Here is a 14632-nt window from a genome sequence, read left to right as displayed (position 1 = left end):
AAAAGACAAGTGTCCAGATGGCCTTAAAACAGTGAACAATCTTCCTGACACTTCCAGAATCAATTAGCTGATCAAACTGATTGGGAGAATTGGATATTCTGGAAACTCATCTCACTACAGCATAAAGAACCACTTTAGTGACCATGAAACACAAATATGCATTGTTTTTATTTAATTCTCACCTCCTCTGGATCTTATACTGTATCCTGAACACATCTCTCACCAATGTTTAAACCGTCTTTAGCAGGAGATGCTACCAGATTTCAGCCATCCACGTGTGGTGGAGGCTTCAATCCACAACCTCCACCATTAGTTACAGGGTCTCCACTCAAATCACGAGTCTTGCATTCACACGTGCAGAGCTGCATTCATACATGGCAGCTAGGAATAATCATTCCTGCACATTCACACACCTAAAACACTTCTGGAGTCCAGCAAAGGACGCGGCTACGTGTCTCGTTAAAGGGTCGGGGATCAGACCGATATCCTTCCTGTCGCTAAGTTCTCTGTTTTCCATTCTCATGACATGGAGGTGTGTTACTTGGTTTTCATGCACTGGAAATAAAGCGACAATCCATCCGTCCATCACTCCGCTCAGCCCGAGCCCGGGACGACTGCCTCCTCTTCAGATGAGTGCGCACTTCAAACGAGTACAGACACAAAGCCCGGTGGGCTGGGATGAGTGTAAAATTAGCAGATAGATCCACGCCGGGCTCCCTTCCTCCCACAGACAACACTGTTTTATCAACCTCAATGGCTCCGCATCGCACGCCCCAACACCACCAGACGCGCTCTGGGCCGGAGGTCATGTTCTTCTAGTAAAAACCAAAAAAAAAGTTATATAACCACGCTCTGTTCACCTAACACTTTTAGCAAAGCTCATACTCTGGGACGCTCTGGCAGATATATTGTTTCTTCTCTCTTGTCTCCTCACGGGCAGTTTTATGGACGAACCGTCTCCCTTCTTCACACTGGCCAGTGGTAGCATGCTTCACCTCCGTCTACACACACATGCCTACCATCTACGATGGAAATCAGTCAAGAAATAGTAATTTTAGAAGGTTGCAGCATATAAACACACACTCGAACGCTCACACACACATTGTTATTCTTCCTCCCTCCCACACTCACAGCACAGCTCAGCATGCCAGTTACCAAATTAGGAAATAATATGCAAGGCCACATAAACATGGTCTGCTTGGTCTGTAAATCACACACACACACACCCACACACACACACACACACATCTCTGATTGTGAAGCTTTTACATTGGGCTTATAATAATCCCAACTTTAACCTCAATTCAGACCCTTAAATGTAGCTTTGAAGTTGTGGGGCCCATCATTGTGGCCCTGCTATCACAACATCAGTAAATAAACCTCAAGTGGAGAACTACCAGCTATGTGAAAGCCGACCATACACACAGATAACTGAGTGTGACTCAAGGAGTTTAGACAATTTGATTGGTTTAGAATCATTCACATGTCCTGTGTCACGAGCTGTGACAGGAGCGAATGTGGCTGTGGTACAGTAGTCACCATGTGACGTTATTTTAGCCTGCACATACGTCACAACAATTGCCCCAGCGTGCCAGCTAGAGGTGAGATTGATGCTAGAAGCTTTGTAGGCAAACATTTAAAGAAGCTAATTCCAATAATCCTTGAAAACTACTGTGAAAGAGTGAAATGCCAGGAAAAAACATGGGGGTTGATCTACCTGGAAGAAAGAGTAAAGCTAAACAGACCACCATGGAGGCGAACCTAGAGGCCTTTAATCCTTCCAGTGGTTTGCTAACCCCTAACTAGGAGTAGGCAGGCTGGAGGTCATTTGATTCACTTTTTTGATCAGTGCCTATTTGTTTTATCCATGTCAGGTATGTGGACACACCTGAACCAGGTTACAATTACTGAGGGGAAGGAGAAGCAGAACAAATCTAGTCCATCCAACATGTGGTCCCGATGAGCGCGGCTGTAGTCCGGACAGAAAGGAGGCCAGGCTGGTGTGCACAGATGTGACAACAGGCTAATATTGGACCGGTGACTTACACACCCCCACGATGTGGCCTTCAGTGTCACACATGCACATGGGAGGGGACCCAGATCTGCTTGTTAGCGCGCCGCGTCGTTCAAAACTCTGGCCTGCCACTCAGCTCTATTAAACGGGGCTCGTCCAGCATCCATCGCCGACACAAGGCCGCCAACCGGAACAATCCAGATCAGGGCTCGTGTGCGTGGGAGGTCTGTCACACACACTCATGTTAGCGCCCCTCTGCCTGCAGAGCACACATACATATACACACTTGCACAAACGCATCAGAAGTCTCAGCAGAGGGCTAACAGGCAAACAGTGACACATATGTAGGCACAAATGCCGGCGGCCGCACGCGCTGGTGACGAGCGTCCCTCTGCCTCATCATGCATGAACACCCAAAGATACAGACAACATGTGGAAGCCTGCTCGTGCTGGAGACACTCGCGCCTGACAGGTCCAATTAAAGACCCCTGGATGTTGCAGGCATCCATCAGAGAGAGATTTCCCTGCCTGCTTGATGAGAGTCGGAGGACTGGCCGAGAGAAATCCATTAAATCTGGTAAGAATCTACAACCCCCCCCCCACCAAAAAAGGTGGATTCCGCACTTTTAAATGGAGTCGGTCCGTGTTTGGCGCTCTGATTTGGCATATCAGTCCTAATTCAAGGCACTTTCAGGCTGCCTTTAAACAACTCGGAGTTAGTTGAGACACTTTCCAACTGCAACTGGGCCACAATTCATTCTTGGCAGTGAGTTTGTAGCGAAACAATTTAGATTAGATTGTTCTTAACGTCCTCCAGAGGCTAAAATGATGTTGTTACATAAGACTGCACAGGGGGCAGCATCTTAATACCTGCTAGACGGATGGGTTTTAAACTTTACCAAAGTTGTAAAATCAAGCAGCAAGTTCAAAGCCAGTGGTGGGCCGTTACAGTCTAAAAGGTATTAAAACATCACAACAGGTATCCAACTCCCCCTTTGTATCCCCCATCAGCTTTGGTGCAGGAAGCCAGCGGTGCATGCAGAAGCGATGACAGACGCAGGAGATGCTCCGACCCCACAGTGGTAGGATGCCGGGAGAGACGGGATTTGCAAGTCTAACTTTGATATTTCTGGACGGAATATGATTAAGGAGCGGAATCGGGTCTTTGTCCAGAAATGCAGAGCATCAATAATATAAACACGCATCCCTTCACATTAAAGCGGTTCCCTTTTTCTTCTTAGAATCCAAATGTTGGCAGCAGTATGATGTCTTTTGTTGCACCGCTGTTTTTCCAGGTGATAAACAGCCCCCTGCTCTCCTGACAAGTGCCCAGCAGTGCCGGTATGTAGCCACTTTAGCTTTAATCAAGATGTTTAAGACCCACCAGGCCACATTACATGTGTGTCTGTGTGTGTGTGTGTGTGTGTGTCTGTGTGTGTGTGTGTGTGTTTTCCTTTTACGTGTGTTTGAAATGCGATAATAGAGGTCCATTTGGCGGCAGACAGGGGTCCAGGGAGAACATCGGCCCATCATTACAGTCCATAATGGCCATTAGGCGGGAGCAAAATAAGGCGGTTTTTTTGATAAAGCCGGGCCACTCCTTCAAGATACAATTAACGGTCATCTGAGCTGTCTGGGAAAGATGGATCCATCGTCATTAGGCCGCACAGGCAGCGGCAAACAAAGTCGGCCTCAATCAAAAGAGAAAAACATGTCGATCCTGAATGGCGGCGGCTTTTCCGTACTGGTTAATAACTTTAAACTGAATGTTCATTATGGGTTCATTATGGGTGTCACTCCACCTTTAGGGGGAATGACCGCTACAGTCCCGGCATTGGTGGAGCCACCTCACTTTTCCTCTCATAGAGCTGCTCATCGTGTAGGGGAGCGCCTTTGTCCAGCTATTAAGCAGCAGGAAATGATCCTCACACCTTCCGTTTGCCACCGTCTGTTGACCCCAGAGGAGGCCGGAGACCCTCGAGGGGAGACGGCGCCTCGCGTGTTAGATGTAGAAGTTCACTCCAAGCGGGTTCTGTGCACGTCTCCCCGTAAGGTTCAGCGTCAGGGCGTGCTGCACCCTGTTTTCCGTTAAAAAGGGCAGTGTGTCAGGGCTGCGCTTCACCACCACACTGACACAACCTGTCCTCCCCCGCCCATCCCCCGCTGGACCGGACCGCAAACTGACCGCCTCTGAGTTCAGACTGCTCAAAACCCCACAGACCCACCATTGTGCTGCAAATTGCAGGCCGTCTACTCTCACAAGCTGCTGCTCTGATGCATTAAACGGCAAAATAAATACACGTGAGCCTGAAACACACCAGCCGTCGTCGTTTAACCTTTAGCCCCTCCCCCTTTGTTCCGTCGTCTGCCGCACTTCCTCACTAAAACCATCATAAATAATGTAGGTATTGACTCAGCACTCAAACATGGACACACGTGCATTAGACCAGCAACCCTCCCCCCCGTTCCCCGTCGCTCCCGATGTGCAGCAGTGCCGTCCTGTTGCCTAGTAACCAGGTGGAGTTGCTAGCAAGAGGCAGTTTGCAGAGAGAACCCAACTGTTGGTCCCATTGCTGCAACTCTAATTCTCCACTTGTCCACACGCCTGTACTCCCTCTCACTCAAACACACACACACACACACACACACACACACACACTCACGTGCACTCCAGTGCATCCACTCCAACAAAGCGGAGGAACGTGCAGAAGAAAACGCTGTGGGTTTTGTCAGGTTCTCTGCAGAGAAACAGCCGAGGATCGCAGCACGTTCATTCCACAGCGTTTGTGGACGAGCGTCTCTCGCACTGACACACGCGCTCACCAGGACCCCCCCCCCCCCACACACACACACACACACAAGTGTGGGGACGGAACTCGACGGATTTGGACAAAAAAAGAGCGCTACGTACGTAAATATTAACCTCTGCGGAGCCGCAGAGGCACCGAAATGAGGTTGTTTTCGTTTGCTTTTGAGGCGGTTCGAAAACGAAGTTACACGTCTGAATTTTGCGTCACGTGATCTCTGCTGCTCGCACAGCCTGCGCTGCCCGCATTGCCATGACAACCCAATGCTGGATGCTGATGGATTTCCCAGATCTTTTATTTATTCATCCATCTTCGCATTACTCTTTCATCCGGCCGCGTACGTGCGCATCCTCGTGAGCTCCGCCAACACGAAAGGCCGCCCTCTTGGAGGCCGCGATCTGCGGGCGCCGGGTTTCGTCAGAATTATGCTAATAACGTTTGGTTGCCTCCAAAAGCGGAAGGAGAACATCCTTCCTACAACGGCGGCCATTAAAAACGTCGCTGCTCCCTTTCCGAGTGCGTTTCTGTCATTTTAGGCGCCTTTCATTCCGTAATGTGATCGGCGGCAAAGCGGGGGCTGCTCTGTTATTCATGTGGAGGTTGACTGTGGGGAAATGGTTCGGCGCAGCAGGAGCACACACACACACACACACACGCACGCACGCACGCACGCACGCACGCACGCACGCACGCACGCACGCACGCACGCACATACACAGTATGAAAAAGCTCATTAGGAACAGCAGTGCGGCTACTAAACACAAAACACAACAAGGCGATATGACCTAAAAACATAACTGAATACTAAGCAGCCCAATGAAGGGAACGAGCTGCGGCCTGACTGCCAGGAGCTGCCAGTGACCCCCCCCCCCCCCCCCCCCCACCCCTTCAGGGACCCTGGGGAGCCCCTGCCGTGATTCTCACCTGAACTCATTCTCTCGACAGAGAACTACATCATCACCTTCACCGCCGTGGAATTGAAGCTCATTTTTCTACCTCCACTGTTTTCAGGGATAAACTGCTTAAAGCAAGCCCCCCCCGCTCCTCCCTCCACCTCCAGCTCTCAGCCAACCTCGTGCGCCGACGTGCACGTTCGCACCTATAAATCAATGACACGGCCCGAGACCATGATGTCCACGTCAATCGGCTGGGACGGCGAGAGGAAAACGATTTCTGTAAATGTTCTCATTATCAAGAAGAGTGTGTGTGTCAATTCATATTTCACACTGCCGACACCCCCCCGACCCCCCCACAACCCCCCCCCCCACCACCACCACCACCACCACCACCACCCCGGCTCCTTCTTCAAATGATGAAGACAAACATTTACAAGTGGTTTGGTGTGTTTGCGGGCAGCAGTCGAATTTGATGGAAGAAGAAAAAGAGCAAAAATTATTCAGGCTGCGGCTTTTTTTTTTTGGGGGGGGTACACAAGGGACTGAGAAGCATCAACCCTCAAATATAATACGGCAGCGTGGAGATGAAGAGGGGGGGAGCCGAGCTGCCATTTTGCTCCCTCTTCTTCCTCCCGTCCGTCACACGCCGCTCTTCCTGCCCTCATCTGTTTCCTATCCTGCTCTGTACTTTCTGTCCCTCCGTCCACGTCCCTCTTCTGTCCGTCCGTCCGTCCCTCCGTCCTGGCTCTTTTTCCCTCTGCAATCTGCGCCCGGTCGGCCCCCGTCCACCTCCCCCCTTTACCACCTGCCGCACTCCAACGCGCTCATTTGCCGCCGTCGCCGAGCATCCTCGAAAGGATGGCTCCAACTTCCACGATGAGGTGGAAAAACACTTCTGGGCCATCATCAACACAATGTGTCGTCATGGCAACAGCGGAGGAGAAGCCCTCCCACGGCAGAAGCGAGCCAATGGAGGTGTCACGGCAACCACGGGACGCATGACCGACAGCCCGCCGCGCGGAGTGCTAAACACTCTGACTCTTTCCTGTGTCAGTCCTGCGTCTGCAGACACGAGCGTGACGTCACAAACGTCCTGAGAGACACCGAAACCGCGTTTCTGCGCCTCGTGTCTCCGCTGGCGTCCCATCTGCACCGCTCCCGTTTGTTAGCACAAACCGCTGGGAAAGGCACGAGCGTTACGGACGCCATTGTCGTGCTGTCAAATGTAGCGCGAAGCGGCAGCAGTGGATCCCGAGATTGTGTGACGGGATCAGGTGGACGTAAAGGGGCCAGTGTCAGAGGTGACGCATGGCTGCGGTTAGCAAAGGGGGATAATGGGCTCGGGTCAGGGTTCTGGTTCGAGCCTCGGTGATTTGCTGCGCTAACAGAGGAGGGTATTAAAAAGCAGCAGCTTGACTCTGAACAATCCCAAAACTTTTCCTAAACACCCTCCTCAGCTCCTGAGCTCCGATTAAAAGCAGCCTGCTCGGTAGGCAGAAAGCTTGACGAAACGCAGAGTCCTCTGAAGTGTCCCGCAGTATTTATGAGCACACGCAGCCCCCTGAAATATGCGCACCGTCGTTGGACGATTTGGACATTTTGGCAAATATTTCTTCCCGTTCTTGCCAAAAGGCCCGTCTGATAAATATAACAGAGCAGCTGCCTGCGGGTCCAGAATGTAACAAAGAGCCTTTAAAGCTCTGCATAATGCACTCATTGTCTGAGTCTAAAAGAAACTACCTGGCTGAAAAAGCAATTAGCTGCTTGATTTATCGTGATATTTAATTTCTGTGTGACAGCTCGTCCTACATCGACCGACATCAGCAGCAAACGCAGGTTTCCTTAAATGCCGACAGCGAGCGGGAAAAACTGATGATTTCAAACAAAAATGGCCCGTTCTCAGTCCTCCCCTCCCCCCTTATCGGTGGTGCGAACACACAACTCAAGTGGTCACTTTAAAGCGCATCAGCCTTCGGGACAAGGTCGCGACACGTGTGCGACGGCTCACAAACACACTTGCACCCACGCGCCCTCTCTGTGTTTTTACACACAAAAGTCAGAACCATTAGTTCCGCATCGTTTTGCAAAGCAGCCCGTATACGGACGGCCCGGGGATGAACAAAGATCCTACTGTGCTGGAAGTAATCCCACGACACACGCAATTTAGCACGTGTGTTGGGGGACACAAAAAATGAAAAATGGCTGCGCAAAAACACTTGGAAACACGATATTTAGCATCCATAATGAGTGAAAAGGTCAATCTCACACGTGCTTGTGTGTGTGTGTGTGTGTGTGTGTGTGTGTGTGTGTGTGTGTGTGTGTGTGTGTTTTCAGTATATCCTTTCCAAGGCATTGGGATGCCCGGGACACTCCGGGAGCTGCACTATGCCAGGACTTCATGCATCAGAGTCAATTCCACTGTCACTGCAGGGACACACACCTCATGACCCAAAATCTGCTTTATGCTGAACGAGTTCCAAATACTGAAGCCATCAAACACACAAACACAGTCTGCTGCTGCACCCACACACACACCTTAGTACTGTCTTTGTGAGGACCGAGCCTAGACCCAACTTTAACCTTAATCTTAAAATGAAGTCTTAACCCTCAAGCAGTCCTTTGGAGTAGTGATGACCAACAAATGCCCTCCCTTTGCATGCAAAATGTTGTATTTTGGTCCTCACAATGTAGCAAGAATGCAAGAAACACACACCTCTGGATGCTTGGCTGAGAAACACAACCTGCTATAATCTTCATCCCTCACAATGCAGCCATGAGGTCATGTTTTTTCAGACGAAAAACACACACACACACACACACACACGCTCAAAGAGAGCTGACATGACATCATCGTGGGAGTTAGAGGAAGAGAAAGTTCAAACTTTATCTAAATGTTTTGTTTCTCTTCTTCTCCAAGAGACAAAAATGATCGCAGGTCATCAGACAAAGAGGAAACCTGCAAACACAGGGTTTTGATTCCTTGTTTGTTGTTTGTATTGGTTTTTTGGGGTTTTTTTTTGCTATTTATCCAGGTTTTAAACGTAGATTGCATTTTGACCCATTCCAATATTATCTGCAGACCTGAGTGTGCAGAGCTTCATGAAAATACATTTCTGGCCCTTCACCACTGCTTTCATTAGCTAGATGAGCTACCTAGCTTTATCCATTTTATGGTTTTGTCACTGTACCACAAATCAGGGCGCTTCTGCTCTTATCTTCCTGCTGATTTACAAGCAACTTGATTAGCACCATGAACAACTCAAGTGTATTAACATCTACAGCAACTCTGCAAATGCTTGGAGATGAGCAGAGCCATCACCTGGGGTTTTGAATGGTTATGTAACGCCAGAAACCTCATCTGTATTTATTTATGAGGGATACACAAGGGACCCGTGCACAGTATAGGATGACTAACGCCCAGGGCTAGCGTCACCAATCCATTCATCTGGAATGGATTAACCTTGTCTGGCCCACCAATATTATCTAATCAGCATGAATTAGCTTGTTACTGTTCGCCGTCATCTCCCGATCACTCAGTCATGTGACAAAGTTGCAGGATGTATCAGGGATGAAACGACCCATTCTGTGATTAATGGACCGCAACGAATTAGCGACGAGACGGTCTTAGCGACACAGGATTCAGCAGGTTAGCACGTCCTGACTAAAAGCACAGCTTTTAATGGTTGAAGGTTTTTGGTGCAAACTTTAAGATGAAAGCACCGAGCTTCTTCTCCAGTGTAAACGACTTCCACGGATCACTCATGGTGTCACCAATACCTCCGTCTACTCCCGGTAAACATGTCTCTGACTTTGTTTAACAGGCTGGGTTTCCATCATCCCTCCATCTTTGGTGCTGCCTTAAGTAGCAAACGTGAAAAACAGCACACTTGAGTGGGACACGAGGTGCACGCAGATGTTATTCAACAGTCGCGGAACTTGAGAGGAGACGGTTTAGTCTCCCGGTTCGTCCACTCGTGTGTGTTGACAGGGGCAGTTTCACCTTCATCCTAAAGCCTCAGAACGTCAACCACCGTGTGTCGGTGCCTTTGTGTGGTCGAACGGCAGAGCAGTCACACTGTGAATAATATTTACATAGGCCACAATGGACCACCAACCCGGTAGTGCTTATGGTCGCACACACACACACACACACACACACACACACACATACACACACATACTGGAGAAAAACGCAGCACGCTGTTCGAACTCTTGTGACAAAAACCTGGCTGCAGTCAAAAAAAGTTCCTGCGACCTCAAGCGTGTGATAATGTGCGTCTTCGTAATTAGCCATGCTAACGCGGACGAGTTCCAAAAAAAAACCATCCTCTGCTATCATTGCTCATCTGGAAACGTGATCAGGACAGAAGAAGGAAGGGAAGCACATGTTCTGACCACTGGAGCGTCTGCTAGCAGCCAGTGCAGCGTTATCGGCCCCGCGAACTACACAGACATCACTGCTACGACATTTAACATCTGCCGAACAGCCAGCTGCCGAGCCATATGCTCCGTGTTTAAGGCTACACGTGGCTTTACACTTTAGCCGTTCGCACTCACGTATCCAGCTGCACTTGCTTATTTTACAGCTCTATATAACCGTGCACGTTCTCTTTGAAGAAGACAGTTCAGACGGACCCTAAAGACAGTGAAATGGTGCACCGCTCCAGACAGAGTCGGGGCATTATGAGGCGCCCTGAGTCGGGGCATTATGAGGCGCCCTGAGTCAGGGCATTATGAGGCGCCCTGTTGATGTTGGGGACTCTCTCAGTACAAACCCAGGTTTTAGTGGCTTCTTCACCCAGAATTTCACCCAGATTGTGTTTGCTTTAGGAGTTAGACTGAAGAATAGCTGCCATGTGGTCCCCTCGTTGGTTTTCCTTCTGACATCACAGGAGTTCCTGGGAGCTCTGGTGTTTGTTGGAGCTCCAGGGTGACATCATCACTGCAGGTGTGTGTTACGGCTGAACGGTCTGCTGTTGTACGCTGTCGGAGGATTCTAATGTTGAAACTGGTCCAAACCTGCTCCTGCGTCTGTGGTCTGCCGGGTTTTTAGGAATTAAAAATCATCCGACGTGTTGGCAGCCTCCTCCAGACCGGAGCCCCCGACGGCCGCGTCACTCTGTCGGCCAGCGCTGGCCTCTGAATCACCATTTCCTCTTCCTTGAACTCCCCACATTTGCACACGGACGGAGTAGTTTGCGAGAGTCAGCTGAGCGGACCGGTTCATTTAGCTGTCTGCAGCCAACTTTTGCAGCGGAGGACCGGCGGAAGGAAGAAGAAATCTAAGATGGCATTTTAGAATTCAAATGCCATCCCAAACAGGCCGGAGCGCGCTGAGCCAATAGGGGCAGCTCTGCCCCTGATCGGATTTTTACACTACCCACCTCCCTGCTTCAGGATTGGAAAACCTCGCTTTTCACTGCAGCACCGCTTCAAGTTGTTTTCAAAAGGGCTGGGATTTGGATGTGCATCGCGTTCCCTTTCATCCGTGCTGCAGCGAGCTCAAACATCCCACAGATGAAAATTACACGGGACGTTCGGCTGATGGGTAATAATAGACGCTAAGATGGAACGCAGGCTAAATACGGGGGTTTGGGGACGCTTTGGTACGAATGCATTAAATTAAAATGAGCGATTTATAGCACAAAATGGCTGCCCTGTTGGTGGAGATGTGCTGGAACACCAAAGACGGTAATTGACCTGCACAGTTATAAACAATCAGACAGGGCGCCACGAGTACGAATGCAGCAATGATGCTGCCCCATTACAAACCTGTGTGTGTGTGTGTGTGTGAAGTGTATTCACACATGTATCACATGTATGAAGCCTCACGAGCAAAGACTGTATGGAAATAAAGGTGAAGGGTGGCTCCAACACGGCCTGCAGGGGGCAGTAATGTGCCCAGGAGTGTCTCAACTGCCAAATTAGACAGAAAAAAGGGTCATAAGTGTTTCACACAAGCAGCAGAGGAGAACCACAACGACAAAATGGCCAGTAAAAAGCTGCTTTCTGTGATCTTGTGATTAGCGTTTAGCACAGGACAAGGTTTCTTTTCATGACGTGATGTTAAGCTTTAGGATGCAGGAGCACTGAGTCAGATGAAGCCCTTCTAGAGGAGGTTCTATAGCTGTGTAAGATCACCCCAAATGACCAAAAATCTAAGCTGCATTTTGCTGGCTTCTAGGGAACACAAAGCTCAACTTTCATGGTAAATAACACGTCCAAAAGAAAAATGGAGAAAAGAGCCTCCCCAACATCTCAGCCCTTCCTCTTTTAAACAGCCACGGGCTAATGTGCATCAAACCAATTGGTTGGAAAAATGACCTGTCCGGATTCTCCAAGTACCGGTGCTCGTTTGGTTTCAAAGGGACCAGCAATTTGTTCTGCACTCACACAGCCGGCACAAATCCTTAACAGGAAGCTGCGGCAGCTGATTTTTGTCAGTGTCCTGGTCTGAAAGGCAAACGGACACCTGTCAAATCCAGACTGGGAACGCTTGCACCGGGGCCACGAGACATACTTGGTCTTACCAGACTGCGGAGGGTCTCCGGCATGTGAAAGGATATGGGTTACAGACGACACGAAGACACCAGTTGCGAGGCCTCATAGTTTGCTTAAAGCAGAAGAAGGCCACGGGGGCCAAGGCGGGATACGGCTGCTGCTCCTCCTCCTCTGACACGCAGTCCGGGTCACGAATAGGGGCCGTGATGCGAACTCCCAATGTCGGTCCAACTTCCACTTCCAGCTCCGGTTCCTGGTCGTCGTCCTCCCCGACCTCGGGGCTCCAGTCTCCATCCCGACCTGGACTACTGTCCCCCCTCGGCCTTCCCGCCTCCATCTCATTTTCCTCCTCATCCCGACCTCCTCCGGGGTCCACGTCGAGACCCGGGAGGTCCTTCCTGTGGGCCGTGGGTGCAGCTAGCCTCACCTCCTCGTACACTTCCTCACGCTCCTGCCCCTCCGGGCACTCTGCATACTGAAAGCGCGCTCTCCCCTCGCCATCAGTCATGATAGAGCATCAGGCAGAGCCACTCTGGATGGGGGAGGTCAGAGGGAGAGGGGTTAGAGAAAGGTGGGAAGTGGGAGGAGCGGAAAGGTGGAAATCGGCACGTGAAAGTAGATCAAAGGGACAGGAGGCAAATCAAAGCCTTCTCTTAGCTGCAAAAGTACTAATTAACCAGGTCGTTAGGGATGCCATTTGTAATCCGTGTGGAGCCTAAAAGGGGGAAAAGACACCTAAAAATTGTGACCATGATCATGAGGTGATATCTGTGTGTGTGATGGTACTGTGCTGTTATTTATCAGGAATGGTGGTTATTGTGTGTGTTCCTCGGTCTTCCTGTTGCTATGTGATTGAACAGATGGACTGCTCCGTCTCTCCGCTCTACAAGAGCTTTTGAGCCCACACCACGCAATGGTGGGCAGAGAATGCGCAAAAAGAAGGGAAAGAAACACACAATGAATGCTCCACTAATCCAGATTATTATAATAAATCGAATAAGGTTGAGAGAAAACCATTGGCCATTATAATCTGGGTGACAGACTTTGCTCTTTTAATAGCTTTTTATGGGCTTTGTTGCTCGCCGTGGTGCGAGAGCGCATCGCTGAGGCAGTTTTGCCATCCTAAGAGGATTGTGTGCGCAGAGAAAACATGTTAAATATTATCGGAATAGCTGTCGAACAATAGCCTACTTACATTTCAGGCGGTGGCAAAGGAAATAAAAAAGCGCCCGAGGTAATGGAGCCCCCATCAGCGCTCCGTTTGATTTACCGTCTTTAAAAAGTAGACTCAGCCCTTGGTTCGGTATTCAAACATCACCACAAGCAAAACAACTTCAAGTAACATTTGCAGACCTTGTAGAAATACCTTATCGCGACGGAATCGGAAGTTCCCATACGCATGATCCGCGACTTTTCGTGTTTTCAAGCGCGCCCAGCCGTCCTCGCTTTCTCTCTTCTCGGGAGGGGAAATAATAGTAATGGTAATAAATAACTCGGAGATGAATTTCTCCTCCGAACGGTAATCCAAGCTTGGAAGTAATCACAGTAACACTTGAAGGGCTCTCAACTCGGTAGCCACATCCGTCCGTCCATCCTCCCATCCACCCATCGCCGCTTCGGTGGTCGTTACGCAGCGCGGAGCGGAGCGGAGATGCGCGCAGGAAGGGCTCGACGCTCCGGGGATGAGCCGACTCTGGGGTGGGGGGGTGGTGGTGGGGGAGAAATAAAAAACCAACAACTTCGTCCTGCACCCGGGAGTCCTGGCAGGTCACGTGATGCGCGCTTATAGGGACGGATCATATACAGAGGGAGACGCGCTCACGCACGTGGCGGCGGAGAGGCCAGAAAGAACCAAGGTGTGTGTGTGTGTGTGTGTGTGCGCGCACACACACAGCAGCGGTCCACGCATCGCCACGGCGTGTCAGCAGAAACAGAAATGATATGAGTCATGTAGTCTGTGCGCACAGTGGGTGTTAAGCGTTATAACCGCGTTATTACTATTGTTATTGTCGTTTGTCGTTGTTGTTTGCCATTTTATACAGACGAGGAGCAGCTAAAAGCTTTTTCCTTTTGTTTTAAGCATTCTCCTGGTATATTGCTATTTTTTATTAAATAATAGCTGAAATTAACCTTTACATGGAGATAATTAATATGCTGAGTGGAGGGACACCATGACTTCATAATTGAAACAAAACTCCTGCAAACAGGATTGTAATAATTAACAGAGGCAGACCCCTTTAATGACCCAACATGTTACCAGAAAAGCACTCAGACCTTTAATGGAAACTGAGCTTTATTAGCATCAGTGAGAACCAAGGACACCTGATTGATATTCATAATCAATAGCAATAAAAGGCGGGAGCTATCTGCAGATGGGCGAACGCAGCATGTAACAGCCAGTAAAGAATATTTTA

At 49.7% G+C, this 14632-nt stretch overlaps 1 protein-coding gene across 3 annotated transcripts in view; it reads right to left on the bottom strand.

Annotated features, from left to right (window-relative positions):
* The window catches only part of cacna1ha (calcium channel, voltage-dependent, T type, alpha 1H subunit a), a 60843-nt gene extending 46988 nt beyond the window's left edge, over window positions 1–13855 (bottom strand). Inside the window, exons 1-2 of one of the 3 annotated variants that reach the window (XM_029836462.1) lie at window positions 13585–13855; window positions 12284–12750 (exon numbers count right to left, since the gene is read on the bottom strand). In XM_029836462.1, the coding sequence (XP_029692322.1) occupies window positions 12284–12726 (443 nt within the window). In that variant the 5' untranslated portion in view covers window positions 12727–12750; window positions 13585–13855. The remainder of the gene's footprint in view (window positions 1–12283; window positions 12751–13584) is intronic. The other 2 variants (XM_029836460.1, XM_029836461.1) reach the window with 2 other exon arrangements.
* Window positions 13856–14632: the final 777 nt, after the last annotated feature.

Source organism: Takifugu rubripes, chromosome 5 (genome assembly GCF_901000725.2).
Source record: "Takifugu rubripes chromosome 5, fTakRub1.2, whole genome shotgun sequence".
Lineage (NCBI taxonomy): Eukaryota > Metazoa > Chordata > Actinopteri > Tetraodontiformes > Tetraodontidae > Takifugu > Takifugu rubripes.
The sequence above is the reverse complement of the archived record's forward strand: the minus strand, read 5'-3'. Positions and strand labels throughout refer to the sequence as shown.